The sequence below is a fragment of the Gymnogyps californianus genome, unplaced genomic scaffold, assembly GCF_018139145.2.
Source record: "Gymnogyps californianus isolate 813 unplaced genomic scaffold, ASM1813914v2 HiC_scaffold_32, whole genome shotgun sequence".
NCBI lineage: Eukaryota > Metazoa > Chordata > Aves > Accipitriformes > Cathartidae > Gymnogyps > Gymnogyps californianus.
In genome coordinates this window covers 931,071-958,241 of record NW_026114202.1, presented here as the reverse complement: position 1 = coordinate 958,241, position 27,171 = coordinate 931,071, and the positions used below count along the sequence as shown (strand labels likewise).

Below are 27,171 nucleotides of genomic sequence, written 5' to 3'. Positions count from 1 at the left end.
GGTTGATGGTTTCTTCCTCCTCAGTTTAGGGTCTACTTGGGGCTATTTTTTAATGTATTTTCTGTTATTCTCTATACTTGAATCTTTTCTTCACAGAGCTGCAAATCCACGTTACACCCAGATATCCTGTGTTTTACCTATATTTTTTCTGTTACCTCTAAAAGACTGGTTTCTGCTACCTGCCAAAATGGTGTTCTTCAATAATCAGTAGTGGATCACTGATGAGTTGCTAATAGCCCTAGGACCACCCTGTGCTCAATGACTGCACGCTGACCCTCTGCTCCTTAAGGAAGTACATCAGATTTATCACAGGCACAGCCATTGTACCTCACCGTTACACAAAACTATGCAAATTCAATTGCTAAAAATCAATCAGGTAACAGCCACCTTGTTGCTAGGCAGTTGCCGTTACAGGTAAACAAGCTAAACAAACTACAGCAAATTTTCAGGCAGGTCAGGACAGATCCAAACAAAACCAGCCCGACAAACCCCAGTGCCAAGGTCTTACAGAGTCACACGGAGCCTTCGGCCTTTTAACAATAACGGCAATGCCATATTTACATACCGTAGCCCAGTATCCTTCTCTTCTATCACCTTAGCCCTGTTACTTTCTAAAAGCTTGAATGCTAATAAAGTCCTTTTCAGTGGGGAGAAGGTCTCCAGGGGTGAGTTCAGATCCTGCTGCTCTGACTACTGGGTTTCCTTTCTTGTTTATCCAGACCCGAGTTCTATTTTGTGAAGGGAAGATAACAGCTTCAAGACAGGGAGACCAGGATACCTTCTTTCTTAGTTTAAGCTTTTCTCTTTCAGTTTTGTTTCCTCCGAGACAAATTGTTTAATCAGACTCTGCCCAGAAGGAAGTACTTTCTCTAAGCATCAGTCAATAAGTTACAGACTCCGTACTGCCCGGTGTATCTGCTGCAGTAGGGAAGAGATGCAGCCCGAGCCATCGCTCCCCGACAGTGATGCTACACCCACAGCAAAAATAAGGTAAGTGCACAGCATCCGTTCCTGTAGCGGCTCCCAGGAAGAGTGGCTTTGGGTCGACGAGGCTCAGCACAATGTCCTTGTTCAGAACCCCACAATGGTTGGGGTTGGTTAAGGTTGGAAGGGACCTCTGGATGTCACCTTGTCCAACCGCCTGCTCAAGCAGGGCCACCGAGAGCAGGTTGCCCATGGCCACATTCAGACGGCTTCTGAATATCTCCAAGGATGGAGACTGCACAGCCTCTCTGGGCAACCTGTGCCAGTACTCTGTCGTCCTCATAGTTAAAAGAAGAAAAGTTTCCTGATGTCCAGATGGAGCCTCATGAGTTTCAGTTTGTGCCCATTGCTTCTTGTCTTGGCACTGGGCACCGCTGAAAAAAGCCTGGCTCTGTCTTCTTTGCACCCTCCCTTCAGGTATTTATATACATTTCGAAGATCCCTCTGAGCCTTCTCTTCCCTAGGCTGAAGAGTCCCAGCTCTCGCAGCCTTTCCTCGTGTAAGAGATGCTCCAGTCCAACATCTTCACGGCTCTTTGTTGAACTCTCTCTCTCTTTGTTGAGCCATCTCTTGCTGCACATCCTTCAGATGAAGGCACAGCCCCTGTTTTCCCTCCATGGGGAGCAAAGAAGTTTTCATCGTGTGGTTTTGGCCGCCTCTACTCTTTCAATTTCTTGCAGTCCGTCCCATGGCCTTTGTCTTAGGCAAGAAGAAAGAGCAGCCCTGGCTCCAGGCACTGGTGACTTCCCTCTGGAGAACAGCAAGCCAGGAATGAAGCCTCCCAGTTGCTTCCCTGAAAATGGGCTGATTGGAACAAAGATTTACAGGTTCTTCAGTAGCTTGAGTGCAAGGGACTTGTTGAGCAAGTGGGGAGGGTCCCATCCTCCACCCCTCCCTCCTTTTTGTTTCATGTACGGCTAGGAGCTCCTTTCTGCCACAGCACCCCACCCCTCCGTGTGCTGCCTTTTCATAACCCACGTTTTCCTCTTTGTAGCAATGAACAGCTGAAGGAGAAGTTGGATGCCCTTCAATGCCATTTCACCTGGCATTTGAGTGTAACAGACCCTGCTGAAGGCACACATGTCCTGCAGAAGCTGGCTGTTGAAGTCAAGCACACACCCCACCGAAACCAGGCAGCACTCTTGGGGCTGCAGGCATACCTGTACCAGCTGACTGGCCAGAACAGAGAAGCTCTACAAAGCCTTAAAGATGCTGAAGAGCACGAGAGACAAGATGAGCAGCAGGCATCTCCTGTGGGTCCTTTGATTATCTATGGGAATTATGCTTGGATTCACTACCTTCAGGCCTCTTATCAGGAGGCTGAAAGCTATCTGGAACGAATTCAGCAGCTCTGCCCAGCTCCTTGGGATGCACGGCTGATCCTATACATCCAGGTCCAGAAAGGCTGGTCTCTCTTGGCTATCAGAGCTCGTAATGGGGAACGGGCAAGAGAGTGCTTCGAGGTAGCACTGATGCTTGAACCAGGGAACAAATATTTCCATGCTGGGCTCGGAATGGCACTTTATTCCTCCTGGAATTACTTCTGGTATGCTGATATTGCAAGGAAAGCCATAATCCAATTGGAAAGAACAGTCCTTGAGCAGCCAAATAACTACAGAGCCAAAATCTACTTAGCCAAGCTACTTGAACAAGTGGATATAGAAAGATCAATTGGCTTGATAGAAGAAAGTGCAGAGAAAAGCTCCGATCCTGATGTCCTCAAAGCTTCAGCTTTGTTCTGGCTGCGACGGTCTACAGAGTGAGCTATTGAGATATTACAGCGAGTCCTGCAGCAGGATCCAGGTTACCACCTTCTCTACCAAGCCTTGGCCAAATGCTATAAGGTACAACGGCTTAACGCAAAGAAGGAAGATAAGAATAATATATTAGAGGCAGCCATCAAGGACCTCAAGCAAATTCTTCAGAAACATCCAGAGCTTAACCTCGTGTTTGTAGAGCTGCACTTAGCAGAATTCTATGGCGCAAGAGACCCAGCACAGGAAGAGAAGATCTACAAGGAGCTGCAGGAGAGAAAGGACACCCTGAGCCCCAAAGGCCATCAAGCCCTTAGTCTCTACTGGGGAAGGTTCTTACTCTACAAGAAGAAATCACCTGATGAAGCAAAAGTGAAGTTTATGGATGGTTACAAGATTCCCACGCTGACAGAAGACAGGAAGGAGTGTGCGCGGAGGCTGACCAAGATAGCTTGGCACTGCCACAGTGACGATGCTGATGCTATCCACCGCTTCATCCAAGAGACCGATCGCCACTTGCCCGCAGAATTTTCTGGAACCAGTCTAGACTGATAGTGGGAGCCCCAGTCTGGAGAAAGCAGGGTATCCTTTTTGCAAAGCTAGACGGCATCAAGGACTAGTGTCTATCTGTCTCTCCAACAGCAGGCTCATCAGCTCATATAGATATAAGGGTTCTACCAGCTTCTCAGACCATCCCATTGCTCGCCCATTAAATACAGGCCTACCCATAGAGAACCAACTGCCCAAAATTTACACACCCTGCCCTCAGTCCTGCTTCTCTGAGAGGAAGGAATGAAAACGAAGGTGAAGAATTTGGCTTATGGGGTCCGAGCACAGTCCTTTGCAGGTGTAGGCCGGTGTCACTCCCTTGGAGTTGCTGTAGATCAGAACTAAGTGCTGATTAGGGCAGCGTGAGAAATTAACTCCCTTCAATTACCAGAATTCTATCATTTGCAACAAATAAGAATGTGGCTTCCTCCATAAGATCACTAACTGCTGAGGGGTCTCGATGCGGGTGAAACACTTGCGGTACAGGACAGAGAGATGGTCCCTGGCCTGTCCAATTGCATTAAACACAAATGTAGCAAAAGCTAGCTGCTGATTAAGGAACATATAGTTGTGATTATATCTGCATTAATCCTTTGAAGCATGTGTGTGCTTGCCCCTGCCTGGACATAAAACAGGAGGTTTGCTTTCTTGCACTGGTACCCACTTAAGAGGAATCACTAGGAACAATGTATTCATCAGTGTTTCTGGGGCCAAAGTGAGGCTTTTAATATTCTTTGACCAATAAATATTTCAAATTCTTTTCCACGTGATTTTTCCCGTGCAACAGCTGGTGTCTCCAGAGCATGGACTGCCAAAGATACACCCGTTCTTCACTTTTCACTGTCCGTTCCCCCCAGACTCACGTTAGGTACAGCTCTTTTCTCTGCTGTGTCCTATGTACTTGCACATCCCACTGTGGAACTTGTGCCCTTCCCTGCAGGCGCAGGTGGGCACACACGTCCCCATCCCAGCACTGCAGCCACATTTCCAAGCACTGGCAGGGCCACCTCTGTACCCAGCAGTAAGCAAGTGGGGGTGACTTGCTAGGGTGTCCCCAAGCTCCCTCTGGCCCCACAGAGTGGAGCCATGGGGACCAGGGCAGACGTCCCCCAGCAGTCCTGCTGCAAATCCCCCAGAGCTTCTGCTCCAACAAGGAACAGGCAAGGACTCAGTTTGGGAGAGGATGCTCCAGAAAAGGACCAGGCCAGTGTGTCCAATACACAGGATTTGGGAGAGGGGAACATGCCTTAGTGCCTCCCCCTCCATGCACATCTGGTGTGCGGGAAAACACCAGAGGTCAGAAACACCCACCTGCCCTGGGGCCCCAGACCCACTGGGGAAGGGGAGCAGCACCCCCCGACTGCCCCATCCCCTGCAGTGGGCCAGAGTTAGGGTGCAAACATGGCAGGAGAGGACTTCACCCTCCAGACCCCACAACCAAGGGAGAAGACAGACAACCCAGGCCACCACGTTCAGTCCAGGCTATTTCACCTCCTGATACAATACTGGGGACCAAAACTGTTGTTTGCCTTCCTCCCCTGGACCCACGAGCCACAGCCTGGTGCACGATCCTGCACCCCAGCAGCAAAGACCACCAGGTTCATTAGTCCTTGGGGCACGAGCTACTCAGAGCACAGCAGCCCAGCATTACAGCCTCCTGTAACGCTACACAGGCCCTCGTTAAAACTCTGTAGCACAAGTAAAAAGCATTAGCCGGAGTACAGAACCATAGGTCACATAGAACATTATGATTTACTTAACTGCACAGGTCAGGACAGTTTTCCAGAGCTCAATAAAAACAGCCACTTTACAAACTTCTGTACGTGTTCCACAAGTCTTTTCACACAGCACTGGGCAAGGTCACATATCCCAATTTGGGAAAACAGGGACTCCCAAAAGCAAGGGTGCTATTAAACTACCCTCGTTCCCCTCACCAGTATGAGCAGCACTAGTAATTCATTTAGACTACCCAGGAATCCTTTGGGTTGCATCTACAGACAGTCCCCTACACAGTTTTCCCCTTGTAAACACAGTGTCAGGAAATGTGTCTTTAGAAAAAGTCACGGTCCCTCTGGCAGCTAATTAAACAGAGCAGCTTTTGCCCACCAGACAAATGCAACACTGCCATCCTCAGGATTACAGGCTGCACGACCACAGCGCAAGTCAAGAATTAGACTTCTGTGCTCTTGGAAAGACTGAATTCCAACAAAGTTCAACTGGGGTGTCAGTGCTGTGTGAAGAGCAACCTATGGAGTTTAAAAAAAAAAAAAAACCAAACCACACCAACAAAAAAACAAAAAACAAACCACAAACTTACAATCCTTGTATGACTGTTCCACTTCCTATGGGTAGAAGACTGGATGTTATTGAAAAGTGTTAGTGAGTTCCTCTAACATATTTTTTTTATTAACACTTTGAACAAATCCTGCTAGTTACTTTCTTCACCAATACTAAATTCAGCACAGCATTAGATAATAAAAATACATTGCACAATAAAATCCCATTAAAAGTCTCAATTAAGCCAAAAGATAAAAGGAAAAGAATCTTATTACATAAGCTGCCGAGGGCCGCAGAGAGGACTTGCATCTATTGTACTCGTACATATTGGTGTGCAAATGCTAGGACGACACTAACTCCCAGGTCCACTTCACTTCAGCATAGGAGAGGCAAAGAAGTTGCCCTGATGCCCAAGCTGGGTTGTTGACTTGCTTTTGCTCCCAAATCTAGTTCAAGAAAAGTAGAAAAATATCAGGCTTGGATTTGGGATATAGAGGTCTAACAGTCTCCCTTTCCCAGAGGTCATACACCCAAATTTTACCCACCTCCCAAAGTGTTCCTCTCCCTCCCATAAGAGGACACTTGTTAACCATTATGCAGCTTCCACTGTTACTACAGCACTGATTAAGGGAGAGTTGACCAAGTAGGAAATCCAGGCTGCTCCCAGAACTGGGTCCAAAAGTCTACTGGGTGTTCAAGGAGAACTAACAAACTACCTGCAGTCATCCCAACATCTCCACGATAACACCCACTGGCACTTACTTGGGGGTGGTTTTGCTGAAGGTAGACCGGACCCTCTGGGACAGGGAGCTAGACGACGGCGTCTTGGAGAGCTGCTGTTCCGGAGTAGTGAGGGGTCCAAGCATGCTCACTGTCAAAAAAAGAGGCAGCAAAGTGAGCAAGATGAGGACAGCTAAAGTTTTCATTGCCATGCAAGAAACATTAGACATTCCCTAGCATCTGTCAAGAACACTAGACAAATCTGGTATTTCCTGGCACGCTTTTCTTCCCTCTTCCTCCATAAAGCGCGCAGGAATGGCTAGCTCCAACAGTCTTGCGAGCAGCTTTGATTGAGGGACATTATTTTTAATACAGCAGCTGCACAGCCAATAGAGCAGCACCCAGGGGTTACCTTTAACATCTGGTGTCTGTGGAGTGGAGTAGGCATTGATGTTCTCAATTACGTGTGCTGGGTCAATGTTTTCTTGCTCCACCATCATCAACTGGCTCCAGTAGTCCATAGGCAGCAGCAGAAGTCGCTCCACTACCTAGAGACACCCATAAGTAGCTGATGTTACAAACCAGCACACAGCTTTGACACACTGACACCAGACAGGCATCGCCTCAGCTCCCCTCCAGCAACTCATTTGAATTCTTTAAATGGGATACGTTCACCCAAGCCAGTCCTTTCTGCTGACCTACCTTGGGCTGCCGCTTAGTGTCTTGCAGGAGTGTCATAGGGTCAGGATCAGGTACCGCATGGGCAACTATTGTGGGGCCAAAGACTTTGGCCAAGTTGGTAATGTCCATTTTAGTGTCCGGGCTCTGAGCCACCCTATATTAAAAAAAATTTATTAACAAAGAAAGAATGGAGCTTCTCCCCTTCACTTTCCCTACAACTGCCCCCGTCCCACACACACTTCAGCCTCTGAATAAGCAGGTTTTTTCCAGAATGAAGACTTTATGCTCACAAGCAGTAACAAGAGCCAATTAGAGAAACCACCAGTGGCCACATCCCCCTTTCAGAACTACCAGTCCATTTGGACATACCTCTGCAGGTGGATCATGAGGAAAGCTAGGGTGTCCCTATTGGCCTGAGGAAGTTCACCAACTGCTTGGTACATAGCAGCGACACTGTTGTCCTCATCCAAGATTTCTAGGGGGAAAAAACGTTTAGACCTCAGAAAGTGGTCCCAGAGGCACAGCTGTAATATTCCCCTCACAGCAATAGCTAGTCTGAGAAACAAGGAAGCCAGAAACCTCATGTGTCATTGTAATAACTTTGTATCCTGCCCAAGCACTAGAATTTGTTTCTTTCCTCTTCTAAAACAGTACAGCAGAAGCGAGATCTTCCTAGCATATTGTGCATCATCAACACAGCTGCAAACACGAGGGCTCCACAGAGCACCGAGGTCTGCCAGTTCACGCAACGGCTAAACCTGTGACCATCAAGCCTAGGGAAAGAGTTGGAGATGTCATTTAGCAACTCCTTACCTGCAGCTTCCATAAAAGTCTTGTTTAACCGGAAAGTGAGAAGGGGTTCTTTCAGGCTGCGTAGAAAGTCCTTGAGAAGGCCGCAGATAGCATGGATATCATCCACTTTACTGAGCAAAGGAATATTTTTTGCTCTAAGATACTTCTCTTTGAGTTCCCTCACTGTCTTGTCACAGCCAGATATCCGGTAAAGGCCCGTCTGTTAGCAGAAAGCATTGCTTAAAGGCAGAATATCAACTGCACGTATAAAGCTGACATTCTTCCACTCCCACTTTCTCCCCACACCTGAGCACTCTACACAGACACTGTTGCTCACTCACAGTCACCCACTGAGCAGCACTATACACACCATAAATAAGTGATATTTGGGTTAACAATTTGTTTCCCTAACACCGCAACCCACTTCATTAGCACCGTTTCACACCTCATTTTCATTTTACCTCATGCAGCCCTCGCTGCTCGATCTCATTAACACAGTGCACTATGATGGAAGGGATCATCGGAGGAGTAGAAGGGACAAAGTCCATCAAGGTCCCCTAAGAGGCAGAAGGAAAAATTAAAAAATAAAAAAAGAGAGAAAGATACTCAGTCTTTAAGACACGGAAAATACTCTCAGGAATTCATAGCAAGATCTAGGCTTAAAAAACCCTCTAAACATTATTTCTTCTTCATCAGCCCAGAGAAGAGCAACACTACATCCATAAGCACAATGCTGCATGATTGCCTACCCAGAGCTGCCACGTTCCCAACTCAACACCCTCCTAACATCGCATCCCTACCACCCACTACCCTGGTTATTGAATGATACATTAGCAAGCTCATTTGCGTTTTATTATGCAGCTCTGAGCAACAGGAGCTCTTCTGCAGAAGGCAGACGTGTTGGAGCCTAAGCACGTTCTAACTCTAACCAAACGTTAGCCCATTCGTGCTGGCAGCTGCGCTGCCCCAGGCTCACCCTACAGACTTACCTCCCCAATTCTGACAGGAGTGCCTGTCAAGGTGGGGATACAGGGAAGAGGGCAGCGGTCCCGACACTCTGGGTGAGCGACCACACGGCAGTCCCTGCACTTCAGAGAGATTTTCCCAAATTTTACTCTCTTTCCACATGGAACACACGATTCTGGCTTGATAACCTAATGATTCAGAGCATACAGATGGGAAGAGATTAGTGCAATGTAGTAACTCAGCAGGACTTAAACTGGATAACCATATAGGATAACATATTCTCCGATCCACGCAGGTAACTGGTACAGTTTAATATTAAACTTGAGATATATTGGCTGGTAGCCTCATATCAATAGCTTGATATCACACACTTTTAAAAGTGGAAGGAGATGCTTTTTCAAGTTCTTCCTGGCTGTAGACGTACCGTCTTTGAAACAAATTCATGCAGCCTCACTCCCCCATTGTTCTGCGGGGTGGCAGAGCCATCAGTCTCCGATTTGGATTCCAGCTGCTTACTGCCCATGCTTGACTCGCTGCTCCAAGGCTGCAAAGGACCTGAAAGACAGAAGAGGAAGTGTTGACTGAATGGAATCACCCTCCACCCCCCATCACCTTTGCTTTAAAAGCAAATGCATCATAAACCAGAGGCAGCTGCCTAGGTCATGGAAGGAGGTGACTAACATTTCAGGATAGCCTCTGGCCTACTAAGCAGTTGCTTCAGGACTAGGACAAACGGAGACATGACACCTACCACTCTTCCTCCGGCTTCTCACATTATAAGGCACAGTCTGGATAGTAGAGATAGCTTCAATTGGGCCACCATCGTTGGGGACCATGAGAGTTGTCTTTGCTACTATGGATTCATTCCCCTGTAATGAGAACTATGCAGTTAGTGACAGCAATACTGACAGGACGTGGGATTTTCTAGTTTGTTGGCCCTAGAAACAGGTATGCAATAGGACCAACTACTTTAACTGCACACAAACCCAGCTGGAACCACCATACCTGGTCCACTGTGGAGCCAATTGATCGGGTTTTCTTCTGAGGACCTGGTGGGCCTTCAATGAACTGCCTGGAAGACCGCTGAAAAGATACCGTATATTTTTGTCTATGAAGCAGGTATGCTGTTATACTAGTTCAGTATAACTAGAAGGACTGAACAATTGTCTGCACACACCACAGACACATTAAGTTCTTCCACGGTACCTGTTCTTCGCAGCAACTTCAAGGTTGCCATGAAGTATCAGGAGGCCTCAATATACTGCTCTTTCAAATACTTTTCCTAGTCAGCTTTATAATCCAATTCAGAAAACAGACAGACAGAAAGGAGGAGAGAAAAAAAAAAAACCAAAACCCCCACACACCAAAACAGAGGGGCAACTAAGCAAGTCCCAGACTCTTCCCAGCTCTGCTAGTGATGATCTCAGGCTGTCCTTTCCCACCTGTGCCTACTGCACACTAACAGCAGACCAGAACAAGCACAAGCTCCTTTACAGAATAGAAAAATACTAACTTCCTACAGGATTTTCCCCTAATCTGGTAGCTGCTGTTAATCTTCAAGCGCTTTTTTGCAAACTCTAGGCCATAACAGAACAAAATATGCAGAACTCCACTCCAGTCATTTTCAGTAGACAAACGACATCAGAATTAACTTTCAATCTAAATCCACACAGCAGGTCTGAATTATAGTAGAAGCACATCCGTCTGAAGTTTGATTGCGATTAGTAGCTCAGACATCATTATAGGTGGCTGTGAGATGACAGATGGTGACGTTGCATCAGCTAAGGCTAACAATGGAATCTCTTTGAAGGGGAAGAATTGAACATACCCGCTTCTCTCTCCTTTTCAGTCTGACAGCTTTCACCAGAGAGGAATCCCAGTCCTGTGGGAGACACGCAACACTGGTTAGCTCAGTGTACATATATACAGCCTCTGGCCAGGACTTGCATTAAGTTTTAGCCAACAGCACACCAGAGAAATGCAAATCAGCTCTACCAGTTTAATACCAGAGCAATCTAAACACAAGGGGTCTCTAGAGATTAACCCACACCCCTAAGGTTTTACAGTGGAAGAAAACTTTAGAAGTTCGAGTTACATTACCAGTGACTCATCAGTCTTGTCAAAGCTGATGTCTGACAGAATTGAGCCAGATTCATCTATTGTAGACAGCCTAAAAATCAAAAATTAGAAGAAACTTGTATCAGTTTGGCTTTCAGTCAGCCACGGTTCCAGAACAATCTTACTGACTCAGAAGAGCTGTATTTCAAACTGGAATAAAAAGTAAAACCCTGTTGATATGGGCGCAGTATGTGTCACAGAGGTACACGGCTGGATTGATATTTGACACATGTTGCTCAGACAAAACGCTATTTTGCCTACCTTTTGTTGCCTGAACCCCCTACAGAAACCTGTGGCCTGTTAAGAAAGGCAAGGGCAGACTTCTGTTCCTCACTGAGCTGAATACTCCCGGATGCATCACACATGAGCAGCTCTCGAATCAGTTGTATTTGCCGCTCCTGTAAAGGTAGATAATATCAGAAGCTGCCAGAGGATAAACTGTGTTTAATTACTGTATGAACCAATCTCAAGTGTTTGAGATACCACACAGATAGGCTCTCAGAACTTGCATCAATAGACTGCTAATGGCTGCAAAGCCCATGCTCTGACAGGTAATGGCAGCTCAGCTCCAAACAGCAGCCAGTCGCCTTTTCCCAGACCAAAGCAGAAGGCTACTACAAGGAGCTAAGCCAATTTGTTGTTGTTGGGTTTTTTCCTCCCCGGGAAAAGTTATCATGAGTGCCAGTCCTTATTACCCATAGATCAATGCAGTTTAATCACCTTGTGTCCACACTCTAAAGAGCTAACTGGTAACAAAGGAATTACTCACTAGCTTTTCACAATCCGTTTCAGCTTTTTGCCTTCGTTTGATCTCCACATCCACTTGATTGCGAGCATGTTTCAGCTTCACGTCCAAAGCACTACGTTCAGCTTCAGTTTTCATGAGAAGATCTTTGTACCTGCCAAGCTCATGCTCCGTTTTCTGCAATTTTCTCCGATACTCTTCAAAGTTCTTTGCTAACTGAATAAACTCTGGAGAGAAGACATATACATCTTTAGCTACCCAGGCAAGCAGAGGAGATGCAGCAGCCCGCCTTTCACTGACAGTAGATATCTATTAATATAACCTGCTCTTGACTGAAGAGTCGAGAAGCCAGCCTTTCAGCAAACCCACCTACACTATAGACGTTCATAAGATCTTGCAGTTTTTCAGACCGAGCCCTTCATGTCAGTATCAACCAGAAGGGCTAGAACAGGAGACCCTGCATGGATGAAGTCAGCTTGCTACAAGCAGGATGTGGCCCTGCCTAGAAGTTCAGCCTGTGACTCCATATTTCTCGACAATGAAAAAAACCTCAAATCTGACTGCCTGTAGCAGTCTTATTACCCTTAAGATCATCAACAGATTCTTCAATAACATTTGTTTGCATGTTTATATTCTTACAGCAAAGACAGCACAACCCGCTTCAGAAACAGAACTTACGGTATTCGTTTCCTTCACTTAAAACTTCAGCCTGGCGCATAAGCTGATCATACAGACTCCGTAAGTTCAGCATCGCAGTCTCCATCTTCCTGCCAAGAAACCAGAGCTAAATAAACAGCCCGGCCCTTTCTTCCCACCTCCAAACAGAAACCATGTTACCAGTCCAAAGAAAAGAGAATCAGCTTTAGAACGACTGATTTTTTTTTTTTAAGGCGAGTTTTAGAAGCTGCACAAACAAAAATACATTAAGAGTTATGTTTTATGGAGATATATGCATCTAAATTCTTTCGTAGGGAATGAAGATCCTCACCCCTCCACAGTTTACAGATAGCAGAGCCACAGAGAGAGGCAGTACACCTCCCCACCTTATTGCTTCAAATATTCCCCAGTACACTACAGAAGTTCAGAACCCAAGGCAAGATGAGGGATCCCAAATCATTCTCCTTCTGGAAGGCTGCAGAACACAGCTCATGCCCTGTCTACGAATAACTTGGTACTATATAGGCCACTAAAAATCTGCAAGTTTTCAGAGCTTCGTAAGATAAAAATAGGAGCAACGTTCTGGGGAATTTTAATACAGTTTTAAATTTAGCTGCATTTTAAGTTACAGCTCCTACTGCAAATAGCTGTTAAAATTCAGACAGTCAGCACATTTTCCTCAAACAGTAGCAACAACGGCATAAACAGAAGCAATGAAGAGGAAAGTCTCCAGCTCAGCAACACAGAAATCACTTCACTAATGCAAGAGGTTGCTGGGGCACACAGGGCAGCCTTGACTAATGAATTAGCACCAGGAGCAGGTACAGACATAGCTGGGAGAGGTGCCAGGAGGGAGTACAACACACCTAGGCTTAACGCTTAGGAGGCCACCACGGAAGCCTTTGAAGTACTCGATTCGCAGTTACAGACTCTACAGACACATAGATATCTCAGGACTCTCTACATTACGTGGACAACAAGGTGCGGAAAAGCTCTCTGCTAAAAGGCCCTCCTCTGCTCCTTGTAGTCTGCTTAATTCATTGCAAGGGGCACTTCTACAGTTTCGTGCCTTAATTACCAGCACCACAATCATTAACCCCGCGCCCAACTCGACGGCAGAAGCCGGGGAGGGCGAAGGAACAAGGCTAGCCCGTCAAGCACCCACAGCCGCCCTCCAAGGCACGACCCCTGCCTGGGAGGCAGCGAGGGAAAAGCTCTCTGAGGAAACCGGCGCCGGGCCCGCCCAGGGCGCCGGCCCGCGCCGCGCCAGGAAGGCGGCTCCCCTCGGCCGGTGAGGGGGGCCCCGCGGCCTGGGCGAGACCCGGTGCCGGGCCTCACCACCTGCGCAAGGCCCGGTACCGGAGCCCCGCCGCTTCCCCTCAGCCGCCCTCACGCTCCCGCGCACTCACCTGGGCCGCCGGCCCGGCGCGAGCTCCGACTCCAACCGCCCAGCCTAACCGCCCCGCACTTCGGTTTGAATCCCTGCTGCCAGCCAATCCCAGCGTGCTCCCCACCCTCCCGGCCTCTCATTGGCTCTGTTCACTGCGCGTCTGAAGCCAAGCCGGCGCCATGTCTGCTGAGGGCGTGGCCTGTCTGCTCCACTCCCCGGCGCGAGGGCGGACGGGGACCTGAACGGCCGTGTGCTGAAGCCGGCCAGGCGCCATCTTTACTGTTGGTTGCTGGCTCCAGCCCGTGTTGCTTAGCAACAAAGCAGGCCGGGGACGCCGGCAGGGCCTAGGTCCCCCGAAACTGAGGGCTGCTGCTTCTCTGAGGGCCCAAGCGCAACCATTGGTACCAGAGGGGCTGTTTTGGGGAGAAAAAACTGTTCTCAGGCCGAGCCCCGGTTGTGATTTTAAGCAAAGCCATTGGCACACGGCGGGGGTGGGCCTGAGCCCCCCCCTCACCGGTTCTGCAGAGCACCGTAAGGCCTGCGCAAGGTGCTGGATGCAACCCATAGCTGGTTGACAGCATTGATACTTCACCGGGAGGCCGTTTATTAAGTGTTGTCGCTTGAGAAATATGATGCCTCGACTGATTTTTGTCTTTGAAACGTTGATCCAAGTAACAGCCGGCAATCCTTCCTGCGTGCCAAGAGGCAAAACCCCATTTCAAGCCGTGTACGAGTCTTCCAGTCGCATACATTTAATATGCAAACTGACACAAACCAAAACCCAACAATTACAAGAAGTGAAATCACATAATCATAAAATAACAATGCGTTTTAATCTTTTAAATCTGAAACAAAACAGCGGGTAATTGAAGAATGGATATTAGCAATTAGAAAGCGGAACTAAATGCTTAAAATTGTGAAGTGGAAAAGGGAGTTCGTAAAACAGATTGCTCTCTAACATCCAGCTGCTTTGTCAGAACTGCTTTATTGAGGTTATATAGACTGCTTTAACTTAATTAATAATAATTAATTCATAACAGATTGTAAAAAGCCTCAAGGTCTTCTGAAAAGTAAACATTAATGAGGCTTCCTTGAGGAAGATAGTCAAAATTAGCTACATTTTACAGGGGAACTGAGGCCCAGAAGAGACACAACTCATCCTCCGAGCCAATGGTGAAGCAAGAGAAAGGCAATGACCTTGATATTTGACCTCGTGGCACAGAAAATCATTCAAAAGCCCAATTTGCCCCAGTCTGGAAAGGAAGCTGGGAGGCTGGTAGTTACACCTGGCTCTACTGAGAGCCTCTTGTGGGTGCACACCCCATGCCGGCACTTCTCGCACCCCCATTTCTGAGGAGGTTCAGCTGGTTTGGTGTCAGCCCTGGGGCCTCCTGCAGCTCCTGCCTGTAATTAAATCTTCACAGCGAAGATGTCTCTATTGGCAGATTGTATTTATAGGCAGGCGAGTTGTTTTAGTGTCATTCTTAAGAGTTAAGGAGGCTTTTGCTCATAAGCAAATTCTCTTCTCTTTTAAATTGTCATCCGCAATCTTGTGCCAATAAAACGGCACGTTATTTTAGATTATTGCCCCCATGGTGCTTGTAGTGAGTTACTGCGTTAGGTACCGGGTTTCAGTGTTACGCAAATTAGATTTCTTCCATATGTGTTCAGATGTCATACTACCAAATCCTCCTCTGAAACATGCTGGGTGGGAGCTCCAAGGGCGTCAGGAACTGAGTACCCCAAAAAAGCTGCTCAGAAACACCCTCACCTGCTGATATGATGTGGACATGGTAAATGGGCCATGTCCTACGGCACACGCCACTTGCTCGGTCCCAGCCCCGGTCCCTAAAAGCTTTGTAGAGTTTTTCTTTCCTCCTTCCTGACTGATGCATGATGAGAGCAGAGAGGTCAGAAGCACCTTTCATATAAAGCTTTATTTCAAGGGAGAAGAAAAGGCAAAAGGGTTGAGGGCCTTTTCAGGAGCTGCTTTATTGCAAAGTAATTATATTCTCTTTTGTTTGTGTCAGGGAGGGGAGGGAGAAGCCTTGAAATGTCTCATCTGGGAAACCGTTAATAGAATTTATGCTAATTTGATGATTCCGGCGATTACTGGCGGAAGCACTTCACATTTTCAGGCAGCAGAAATTCTCCTCCAGTTCCTCCTGCAGTCTCACTCCATTTGGTCTTCAGTCCATTCCTCTCCTCCAGCCGCCGGAGACTGCTTTGCAGGGCAGTGCTTGCGAACCCCATGATGTGACCGGGATTTTTGCTTATGACAATGCCGATGGGCTCACTGGTGACCACATGCCTCGATCTTTTGGGACAGGATGCAAAGAAATCTGCCCTGGCGCCTTGCTGTGCTGGCAAGCAGCCCTGCAATAACAAACCTTTCCCTCCCAGCCTCATCCTCTGGTGAAGCTTCACAAACACAAATCTCTCTGCCTGGCTCCTGCCTACTTTACTCCAGAATTGCAAACCCATTTGTGCAGCTTTGTGCTCAGGGGAAACCTTTATTAAGTTCCTTTTAATCCAAAACCAGTTAGAGCATGATGGTCATCATGCATAGTCATTCAAAAAAAAGGGGGAAAAAGAAAGCAGAACTAGAAACTTTAAGACAGCAACCTTTCTCCAGGGGAAAAACAAGAAGAAAAAATTATCTTAGGTGCATTTGTCTTGATGCGTTAATACAGCATGGGTTTCAAAAAGGAATGATTCAGTAGCGTGAGGAAAATACCCGGCAGGCTGAGCAGGGAGGGCAGCCTGGGTTTAGCCGGAGGAAGCTGGACATTTTGGGGAATTAATTTCTAATTTCTCGCGCCTGGCCCGAGCTGCAGGCCGGCAGATGGCATCACGCTCATGCCGTTGGGTGGGAGCTGCGGGGCCTCAGCCATCGCTCATTTGTGCAAAATATTCCTCGGCACATCGCCCGCGCGGTCTGCGAGGAGGGTACCGAAGAAGCCGTGTTTGCGCCGTCGGTCCGAACGACGAACCAGGTTTATCTGTGATCTCCTGCCTGTGTGAACCTGGGATAATTCCTCCAGCGGTGACTGGCATCGGGGTAAAAAGCACTTGGATGGGATCAGCCAAACCTGTCTGCAGTGACATGCGGTCCATCCTCTCTGCTCCTTGTAGTGAAACAGTGCATTAATGTTAGCAAAGAAGCCACAGCCTTATCCTGAACTCGTTAAAAAACAATGGGAGTCTCTATTGCCTTCATCTGGCTTTTAATGAATGACCTCTTGTCGCCGGGAGCTGCGTGCAGTGACAAAGGACCTTTGTGGGCTGATATTTATGATTTCATTTAAGCCAGGGAGTAAGCTAAGGGAGAGGGCTGGAAAATAAGAGCCGAGCTGATGTTTCCTGCTTTAAACTCAAGGGATCTTTATCTAGTTTTTGTATTAATACAGTTGTCATCTCTTAAATATTTGAGCAACTCGCAGCCGTGAACACTCCCACGCTGGAAGGATGCACAGGTCACGCTTGGTGGCAGGGCAGGGAACGACTTCGGCTCTCCGGAGCCCCACACATTCCTTTGGGCCCTAACACTGGGCGGGGGGAAGGTTTTGCGTTTTCCTAGTGCCCCCCAAATATCGCACATACATCAAGCACAGCCCTGCTGTGAAAGCCCACGACCTGCTTGGGGGGGGCCGGCGTGCAGCCCCGCGCTGAGCGCAGCCACTGGGTCCGAACAACCCTCGCCGTGCCAGCAACTTGCCAACGCTGATAAATTTTTGCCTTTTCCTTCGGCAGGCCTCGGCAGCGGATTAAGCAGCTGGGAGTCTGGAGTGAGAGCGCGTCCCCTCTCCTTTGCCATGCAAACAGAGAAAATTAATCTTCCAGCTTTCTCTGATATTTGGGCTGAATTACAAGCTGGGAGCGGAGATAAAGCGCAGGCGAAAAGAAGGTACAGGTACAGCGGAGAGCCGGGCTGCCTGGCACAGGCCTTTGTCCGTGCAGATAACGGCTCTCCTCCCTGTGTCATGCATAATTCACCAGCACTGCCTCCCTCCATCCCGGTCATCCCTCTCTCTGCTTTCACTTTTCTTCTACAGACACTGGAAGCCTCCTTGTCCAAGTGAGCCCGTGTGGGTTTGGCTGCGTGTGTGGGTGCAGAAGCACACTCATGCGTGGGGAGCAAGCACACGCGTGTGTCCAGAGACACAGCAGCAACGTGCAAATCTCAGCTGCAGCGTAGCTCTCTTTGCAGGTTTGCCCTGGGACGTAGGTGAGGGGACGCTGTCCCCTCTGCCCGGAGGCTGACGGAGCTGGGGTACAACGCTGCCTCAGCCTGTGCTGGGACGGGCCACCGGTGTCCTGCACACAGCCCGGCAATACCTGACACCAATCCACACCAGCACATCAACTTCTGCAAGGGCCTAGGGTGTGATTTCGCATGCCCGTCACATTTCAGTTTTGCTAACCACACTATCTCCCTAAATCCCTCTGATGTTATAGTTGGATAGAGGTTACATCCTTTGGGATACCAACCCCGGCGTTAACAGACACCAACTGCATTTTATTTGGTCGATCATCCGGCAGCTTCTCTGTACCGTTCTTGACAGAACTGTGCCACAGAGAGCGGAAAAGCCATGGAGGTTTTCCATCGCCGCTGAGAGTTTCTTTCCCAGAACAAAGCAGAAATAACTCTGGTCACTCCCAGCCAAACAGTGAACAAAGACACCTGCTTAATTATTTTTGCTTTGTAAATGAAAGCCGTGCCGTGAGTTTAATAACCACTGCTTGAGAGTAATTGGGGCGATTATTGTATGGCCCAGGGGGAAAATTGCAGCTTGTTATCTCCAGGGAGTGGAATTAGGATCCAGCAGATAATCAGAACGTTATTTGTTGCACTTTAGATGACATTTCTTACGGATTTAGAAGTGATAGTGATCAAATTGTGTTGTCAGAGCTACCCCCAAAGTGGGGAATCCAGAGACCCGTAAGCTAAATAGCATCTGAAGCTGCCTGGGACAGCTGCTCTTCCAGCAGGACAGCACGAATAACAGATATACGTGCCACATTTGAGCTCAAAACACTTCCAGATCTGAGCGTCACTCATCTCTTTTTTAATTTGATCTTCTCATAAGAGAGATGACACTCAGGATGCTGCATGAGAGGATGCAAAGGGGGGATATCAGCTCTAACAGATGCCGCCAACCAGATCTATACTCAGCGATAAGGTTGCTTGAGACCTTTCCTCCTGTTTCTCCCTCCCCACCCCGATCGATAGCCTCTGCCTGTCCTCTCGCCTACAGCAGCCCTGAAATTTGAGGCTCAGTCAGGAGCGATGCTCACACACTGCTGCAGCATCAGGACTTTTGTCTGCATGGTCTCACTGAGACCATCGGCACTGGGCATCCTCCCCGTGCACGCCACGATCGCTCCCCATCGCGCAGCTGAGCAGCTCCCATCGGCGTTGCGCTCTCCGTGAGACATTTGTGCACCGTCAGGTAGCAGCTTTCAGCTCCTGGAGGGTTTCTGAGCCAGGGGAGCCAGTTCCAGCAAACCCAGATGTGGTGGGTGGGCAAGATGCAGCACAGCTCCCGGCGATGTCTCCCAAACACCAGCCCTTCTCTTGGCACCCCAAACTGTGCTCATCCAGCCTGGCCGCAGGGGTGGAAAGAGGATTTTTAGTAAAGCTAAGGCCAGCCAGAGCCTCTGGCTCTCTCTCTTTTGTCTGTTTGCTGCACAGAAGTGTCCCCAAATCCTGGTTTGGGCTCTGCTCCCGGGGACGGGCTCGTGGATGACACGGCAGCACCTCGGCACCCGCACCACACCAACAAAGAGGATCCTGCCAGGCCCGGGAGAGCGCTGAGCCAAGGCAGGATCCGCTATCGATTCCCCAATCAATGACAATTCAAGGCCTGGAAATGACAGCGCCTTTTCTTAGTCCTCAATTCCCACCCAAGGCTGGGCGTGGGGAGGAGGGAGCTCACTCCGAGGTTTAGCAATGATCCGAAGCAGGAGCAGAGACGGGAAGAGCCTCTCTTGCAGCAGGCGGGTTGTTTAACAAATTGGACACATAACGAGACAAAAGGCACAGAGAAAGGAGATCTGGCGGGACCGGACCTTTATCTCCGGCACGTTGGCAGCCAAATCTTTGTGCAATATTTATCAAGGGTGAGCGGGCAGGAGAATTGGCAGTCGATGCATAAGTGAGGAATTAAAGCCACTGCCGTCCTTATCTCCCAGGCAGATACGCAAGGGGAGGGGTGGACGGGAGCTGCAAGCCAGCCCAGGGCAATCGAGTTTGAAACCATTTGTGGATTTAACGAGTCCAAACTTTATTAGCTCAGCTGATGGGGAGCAGAGCAGAAGCACCAAGGAGGGCAAACAGCACATCCGCATCCTCCGGCTGCCAGAGTTGAGCACGCTGCCTCCAGGCAGGCGTTTTGGCTGGAAAGTCCTTCACATCGCCGGGCAGGCGTTGCACAGCCGGGGGGACATGGCGAAGCTGCCCCAAAGGCACCAGGTAAGGGGCCAGCAGTCTTTCAAGCCCAGTTAAAATTCACTTTTAAACTGGGGAGTTTAGGAGCTGCTACACTTTCTCTCCTAATTTTGCTCAGCAGTGAGACAAAGGCAAAAGATGCTCTGCCCTCGGGTATATTCGTATTTTCACAGTCAGAGCCACAACTGTCTTGTGGAGAGCAGACACTGCTTGGCACTTCGCAGCCACCCTGTGAATATGCCTCACGAGACACAGCCAGGAAAACCGCAGAGGAAGGGACAGATACGACCTCGATAATATCTGCAGAGCTCTGAGTCGGTCCGCCGAGGGTTTTTGCAGGCAAGCCGTCCCCAGGGAGGGCAGCTCAGCTCCCGCAGCGGCCAGCCAGGTCCCCCGGCCCCTCCGGCACGTGTGGCTCCTGCAGCTGCGGATGGCGAGCGAAGGGCTGCTTCATCTCCACGATCCCCTGGGAATCCCCAGCTCTCACATAACATGCTGGTAATTAACTCACTTATTGGCTTTGCTTTTGCTGAGATTGCATGTTCAAGATGGGCTCCATCTGCTCCATGCATGGGCTTGGCTGCCGGAGGAGGGTAGCAAACCCCCTCGTTTATAATGAGAGAAACGTGTCATTTCTGTAAACGGGGGACAACGATAAGGCCATGCCGGGGACCAGCAGCAGCCCTCTGACAACGGCTGCGGGTCCAGGCTGCCCAGCTCCACCAGCCCTTTCACCATGCACCAAACTCGTGCCAACCAGCCTCCTCCCCCAGGCACCCACCAGCCCCGGACCTGGCTCCGCCGGGACCACCGCAGCCACCGGCTTCATTTGTATTGTTTTAGGGGATTTGCATCTCTCCGTTTAATTTGCCTCTTCAAGGCAAATAAGAGCACAAGAAGCCAAGTGGGACCTCATTTTTGGAGATGCTGGACTGCTGTGTGTCAGGCAGCTGCTGGGAAGAAGATGCGCTGATCTAGATGCCTGGAGCATGTAGTGCGATATTCCCTCCCTGCACAACACAATTCCTCCTGGAGAAATGGGACACAGACACCAAGGAGCAGCAATACCAGAGTTACTCCCAGTTATGGCCCTTCCCAGGCAGGTTCCCCCTTCGGCCCTGATGTGGTTCCCATAAATCCTCCCCAGGTTATTCCAGCCGCTGTCACAGAGCTGTAGCAGCAAATCTCAGCTTAGCTCCGAGCAAAGCAGCGCAGGTCCCCCAGCACCCATCTGCGCTGCCTTTGTCTCCTCAGCCTTTGAGCGGTGCTTTTCCTCCTCTCTGCTGCAAAGAAACGCATTAGTTGCAACATTGCTTTAATTTGTTTGCCAGCTTTCAGAGAGCGGAGAGGCTCGCTGCTCCCATCGGTGCTGTTTGGAGGATGTTTGCACGCCGGCAGCGTTAACCCTTTGGTTCCTGCGCGATTGCTCAGGCCGCTGGAGCATGTTTGAACGCCCAAGACGCATGAGCTGCCTTCTCCATCATGGCTCCGCAGTGCTCAGGGCCACAGCGAGCGCGTGCTGCTGGCCCGACCTGGCACCTACCAGATGGGGGATCCATTTCCCCTTCCAGCTATCCTCAGCATTTCCTTAATGCGATGAGTTTTGTTGTGACCGCAACCAGTGTCAGAGGGAATAAAAGAAAATGTGATCCGAACGGGCTCTATGGCAGTGACAAGGACATGAGGACAAGCAGCCGCTAGCAAAGCCAGGGTAGCGCAGGCAGAGAAATGGTATCGGAGGAGCGGGGCAGCACGGGGGGACGGGCTGGATCTGCGCCCAGGGAGGAGCCGGGGGATCCTGTTGCCCTGCGCTGCACGTTGTGCGTCCCAGCATCTCACCTCTGTGTGCACACACGCAATGCCGGTACCCGCTCGTGGCCTCCGACTGCAGCAAGGTGTTTGCCTTTGCTGGACACATCTGCAGGAACCCTGGCATGGCCACCGACGGCGCGGGGCATTTCTTCTCGTGTAGCTTCAAAACAGCTTCAGCTTCTGATACAGATATCAGAGTGGCGAAGAGAGCAAGAAGCCAGGAGGGACGGCCTTGCGCAGCGCTGCAGGACTGCTGGCAACCGCACAGATCCCTGCTTGACCCACCCACGGCCCGGCATCCTGTGAAATGAGTTTGTTTGGTCTCTGCCCCACACTTCCAGATACGGGTTCCATCCAGCCAGAGCATCTTCAGACCCTCCAGGCCAGGGGAGCAGCCCCTGGGCTGTGTGTCCCCCAGATGAGAGGCTTTTTCTGGACACAGGGTAAAACAAGTGAGGATGGCAGGAGCCAGCCAACGTGGAATTGGTTCATGGGGAAAGTGTTTCAGGACAGTCGTTGAGCAGTAGCCAGTGGTTTTGCCTTGCCTCACGCTAATTGCTCAAGCTAATGAAGCCGCACGCTCAGCTCAGTGACTTTCCGCAGGGTTTCCGTCCGCCTTCTGTTTGCAATGTGCTGTTCACAACTCTGGAAAGCTGCGGCTGATCGATCGCAAGATTTCCAGGATGGCAAAAGAGTAGAAACAGCCCTAAAGGGGCTGTAAAAAACCCGGCAGCCCCGAAGCAGGTGAGGAGCACCCAGATCCGAGGGTGATGAGCAGCAAGAGGAGGAAATCCCAGATATTCAGACCCAGGTGTGCAATGTTGATGCAACAGAGACACAGCGATACGGCTCTTCCCGAGGCTGCTGGCAAGGGGGTGTACCTGCCTTCCCGCAGGAGACGGGCCCCAGGGAGTTTGTCTCTTGGCCCTTGGGGACGGTTCCTGCTGCTGAAACCCCGGGAGAGCCTGAACCACTTTCCCCATCGCTCTCCGTGTCTCCAGGTCCCCCGCACCCATGCTGCAAGGTGCCTGGTTGTTAAGTGATTCAGGCTCCTTTTTACCCCTAGCGCGGTTCTGAAGGTTTAAATAGAAAGATATCAAAATAAAAGATAATTGTTGAGAAAGATGAATAGGGGGGAGGAAGAAAAAACCATCAGCACGGAGGAACTCTTGTCTAATTTCTCACCCACGCAGAGCACAGCGATATTAGTGCCTTCAACTCTGGTTCGTAAAAGCTTTCATGGCTTTATTACCAGCTCCCCGAACAGCTTGTCCTTTTAATAAGCCAAGGCCTCCAGATAGCATATCTGCCTATGGGAGATCCCATCAGGACATGGTTAATCCGGGCAGAAATAGCACAGAGCATCACTGCATTCACCTGACCAAAGCAGCCCTCGTCTGATGCAGGAAAAGGTTAAAAAACACCCCAAAATGCAAGGGGGAGAGGGGAGGGTGGGAGAGAGGAGCCACCTCTCTGCCGGGGCCTCGCTGCCAGGGTGGTGGCACCCGATTAATCGGTGCTGCTGGGTGTCCTCGCCTTCCCCATCAGCCCTGCTCTTCACAGCCGCCGGCTTTGGCCACAGAGGCCTTTAATTATCCAAACTGCTGCCCCTCACAAAATTAAATGCCGCTGAGGATGACTCAGTGTTTAATGGACTGGCTGCTCCTCGCGCCGGGAGAGCCAAGCGGGTGCAAGCGAGAGCACAGCACAACACGGCATAAATCAGATGGAGACACTCTGCACGGGGGCGAGTGACCCAGCAGCTCGGAGCAGGGAGGCAGGCAAACTGCTGATTTTAAACAGTTGCATTTTTACTCAGGATAACCCTGTTGGTAACTCCTGCGAGCAGCAGCTCCGGGTGCTGCGGCTCAACCCTCTGCCCAGGCTGTCTTTGACCCTTCGCATCTACTGCCACTTGGGCGATGGGGAAGTGCTTGATTTAGAAATCCCATGGTATCACCGAGCTGCTCGTGCTGGGTTCTCATTTCTCAGGGTTTAGATACGGTGGTTTCCTTTGGAAAGGTCTCAGAAATGGTCAGACTTGGTTTAAACGGCAAGAGAAAATAGGAACCAAAAGATGCAACACAAGGCTTATCTCTGCCTCCGTTTGCCGACCCGGGACGGCAACGTGCTCCGGGCCAGCCAGAGCCAGCAATGGCAAGAAGCAGCTCTGCTAATAGCCTCGTTAGTCTCACCAAGATGCTGAGGCTTTGGCTTCCAGCAGATAATTAACGATGTGCTCATGAATTAGGAAGCTCTGGACCTCTACCAGGACCTATGTGGAGTCAACGGAGCTGCTTTTGGTTCAGAGCTGGAGGAAAATGATGCCTTGAGGAGCAGCCCGGAGTGACGGGGACGGCCAACGGGGACTGGCTCTCGGGGCTAGGAGAAGCGGTACCCAGCCCCGTGCGGATGCAACAGCCCCCTGATGCTGGAGCTACCTCACCAGCGAGGAAGGCACATGTAAAAAGTCCTAGTAAGGCCCCACAGTGCCTCATTTGAATACAATTTACTGTTGCTAATGGTGCTGATGGTTATTTCCCCAAGCTAGGAAGTGTTTGGCCCCAAAATGGGCTCCTGGAAGCAATTTCAGATGAGCAATCTGTAATACCGGAGCTGATGGAAGCAATTTGCAACCCATTAGCAGGGATCGGCTGTGAAGATATTTTACAGGTCACTCAGCCCAGGTTTGAGGGGGGCTTGAGTTTTTCCCCCTCTCCCCTAGAATTTCTGGCCTGGATGGGGTAACAGAAAGGGCTGCGAGGCTGGACACTGCACCAGCCTCGCAAAACCCACCGACATCGAGGGTGAGAGCAACACCAGGCTCACAGCGCAGGGCAAACAACAGCACTGTCCTCCCAACGAGCAGCTGAACACCAAAGCGCTGTCTCTGTGGCCCCAGCAGCAAGGGCTTTGTGGCAAGCCACGCTGGTGACCTTCTAATTAAATCTCTCACCTTAAATACACACAGCAATCCTGGAGATTGCAGGGCCAGTCACCCCCAGAGCCGTCACACCCCAGGAAGGGAAGCGGCGGTGCCCAGCACCTCCAGCGCCCACAGTGCTTAATAGACCGTTAGGAATTAAATTGCCTCCTGTACAGCAGCTGGGTGGCGGGTGCAGATAAAGAAGCAATTTGCAAGCCAGGGCTGCCTCGACGGAGGGAGCGATAGCAGGGCATAACCCCAAAAAAGCATAGAAAAGCATCTCTTACCCATCCTTGCAAACCCATCCTTGCCCTGCGGATGCTCTTGCCCTGCGGATGCTCTTCCAAGAAGCAGGACAGAAGTGTGTTTCCTTAACAGAGGTGTGTATGGTGGCGCAGGGACAAACATCGCTCGGAAGGTGAGAAAATAGCCCCAGGGCTTGAGTTATCCCTTGGCCCAAGCTCCCAAGGTGTTCCCAAGACATGCCAGTGCCTGCCTGTCTGCTGGAGCCTGCGCTGGGAGCCTCAGCACTGCAGCACCATCCCTTAATTACTTTTTTCATGCTAATTGGATCTGTGGGTATGCCTGAGGTGAGCCCTGGCTACTGGATCTGAGCCAGGGCTGAGCACCCATTTTGCACAGGAAGGATACGGCCACAGCAGCTTACCTCCTCCTCTTCACACCCCACTGCCCATCACTCTCGGGTCCCGGCCCACCCCTTGGCTACCCGCCTTTAAGCCTTCAGGCCTGGTGTCTTGCTGTTATCAGTTATCACCTAGGGCTAATTGTCATCTCCTCACCCATCCCGCAGCCCTCAGCCCGTCCCGCTGCCTGCTGCCTCTCCCAGCAGGAATTAACACAACCCTCACGTGGCTCCCCAGAAAAATAACGCGGAAATGCTCGCGCTCCCCACGCTCCACTCGACTCCAAGGATGCAGCTGCATCCTTCCTGGCCGGGGGCCAGCGGCAAGGAAGTTTCCTTGGACCGCTCACCTCCTCCCCAGCTCCTGCAGGAAAGGGCCCCGGGGTGTTGGGGGGCCCCGACAGCCCCCCGAGACCCCCAGGAAACATGGGTGTTTCCACCCATCCAGGTGTTTCCACCCAGCCAGGGTGGCTCGGAGACGCAAAGCCTCTTCACTGGGGTTTGTTGTGCGGTGGAAAGCAAGGGCTTGCAAGTACATCCACGTGCGCATCCGCTCTGGCCTGAAACCCCATCCCTCCCTGCGTGCAGCCTTGCCGCTGCCGGTGGATTTACTGTCAATAAAACCACTGCAGAGAATGACTTCTCATCTGGAAGGAAAAAAAAGGGGGGGGAACAACAACCCCTTTTTAAATGTTCTTATCCCTTATCCAAGCAGCACATCCTTCTCCAGGTTTCTATCAGGAGCCCTAATGGAGAGACGGCTGTCAGCAGGCAGTCGTCGTCCAGGCAAGGAGCAATGCCGACTCGCTGCAGAACGGAGCGGGGAAGGGAAAGGCAGAGCTGGTGCCAACTGGAAACGCTAACGTCTCTCTCCCGGCCTTGCAGCCACATTTCCAAGCACTGGCAGGGTCGTCCCTGTGCCCAGCGGCGAGCAAGGGGGGGCATTGGCTCACTGGGGTGTCCCTCAGCCCCATCTCTGTCCCCCCAAGATGTCCCCGAGCAGGTCCCACTGCAAAACCCGAGGTTCCTGCTCGGGCAAGGACCCAGTTTGGGAGAGGATGCTCCAGAAAAGGACCAAACCAAGTGTGTCCAAGACACGGGATTTGGGGACAGGGTACGCATGCCTGGCCCTGCTGTACCCCAAACTGCTCATGCTCCCGTGAGGCGCAGTTCAGGCAGGGACAGCATGCTGGGAAGGCACCTTTGGGTAGGGACACAGCTTGTTGGGACGACCCCGGGGTCTGGCTGTACCTTTCCAGCATCATAGTTGTAAACGACATTGAAATACTCTTCCATTTGACTGCAGTCGCCTTACTGGGAGCAGTGGGCAGTCACCTGCTGCAGCCTCTGCTCCCTGTGCTGCTGCTGGGCGGAGGTCTGCAGCGGGGTGCGTGTCCCCCAGCTCAGCTCGGGTGATGGGGTCACCCTGCTCTCCGGGGCAGTCGTGGGGAGCAGATGGAGGTGAAGCAGGGTTGGAGATGCAGCAGCGCTGGGGGGAAGCTGGGCAGCGCTGGGCAACTCTCTTGCTCTGCCCCGGGAAGGAGCAGAGCACCCAGCACCCGGTGCCTCCTGCCCCGGGCAGCGAGGAGCACCCTGGGGCCAGAGGCACCTTTCTGGTGACTCTGTAAATGGCAGAAGGGGAATAGCTGGGAAAGGGCCAGCACGTCCTGTGCGGGGCAGGGAGTCCAGCGCCTCCGGCAGGGTCT

At 50.6% G+C, this 27,171-nt stretch overlaps 1 protein-coding gene across 2 annotated transcripts; it reads right to left on the bottom strand.

Annotated features, from left to right (window-relative positions):
* Positions 1-5,020: 5,020 nt before the first annotated feature.
* RACGAP1 (Rac GTPase activating protein 1) lies at positions 5,021-13,677 on the bottom strand. 2 transcript variants are annotated; one of them, XM_050914115.1, is made up of 17 exons: positions 13,653-13,677; positions 12,265-12,353; positions 11,611-11,813; positions 11,103-11,239; positions 10,824-10,893; positions 10,552-10,605; positions 9,729-9,806; positions 9,475-9,592; positions 9,148-9,278; positions 8,747-8,911; positions 8,219-8,314; positions 7,779-7,977; positions 7,335-7,440; positions 6,987-7,119; positions 6,697-6,832; positions 6,327-6,435; positions 5,021-6,010 (listed from the first exon to the last, which is right to left on the bottom strand). In XM_050914115.1, exons 2-17 carry the CDS (start codon positions 12,347-12,349, stop codon positions 5,935-5,937), a joined length of 1,896 nt encoding a protein of 631 aa, XP_050770072.1. In that variant the 5' UTR covers positions 12,350-12,353; positions 13,653-13,677; the 3' UTR covers positions 5,021-5,934. The 2 variants fall into 2 exon arrangements, with proteins under 2 accessions (XP_050770072.1, XP_050770071.1); XM_050914114.1 differs by lacking the exon at positions 13,653-13,677 and adding an exon at positions 12,843-12,862.
* Between the last annotated feature and the right edge of the window lie 13,494 nt (positions 13,678-27,171).

Coding starts and splice junctions, on each gene's coding strand:
- RACGAP1 (XM_050914114.1), bottom strand. CDS start 12,862: ATGCAGCTAAATTTAAAACT. Junction 7,978..8,218: donor AGCAGCGAGGGCTGCATGAG/GTAAAATGAAAA, acceptor TTCTGCTAACAG/ACGGGCCTTTACCGGATATC. Junction 6,436..6,696: donor ACAGACACCAGATGTTAAAG/GTAACCCCTGGG, acceptor TTTTTTTGACAG/TGAGCATGCTTGGACCCCTC.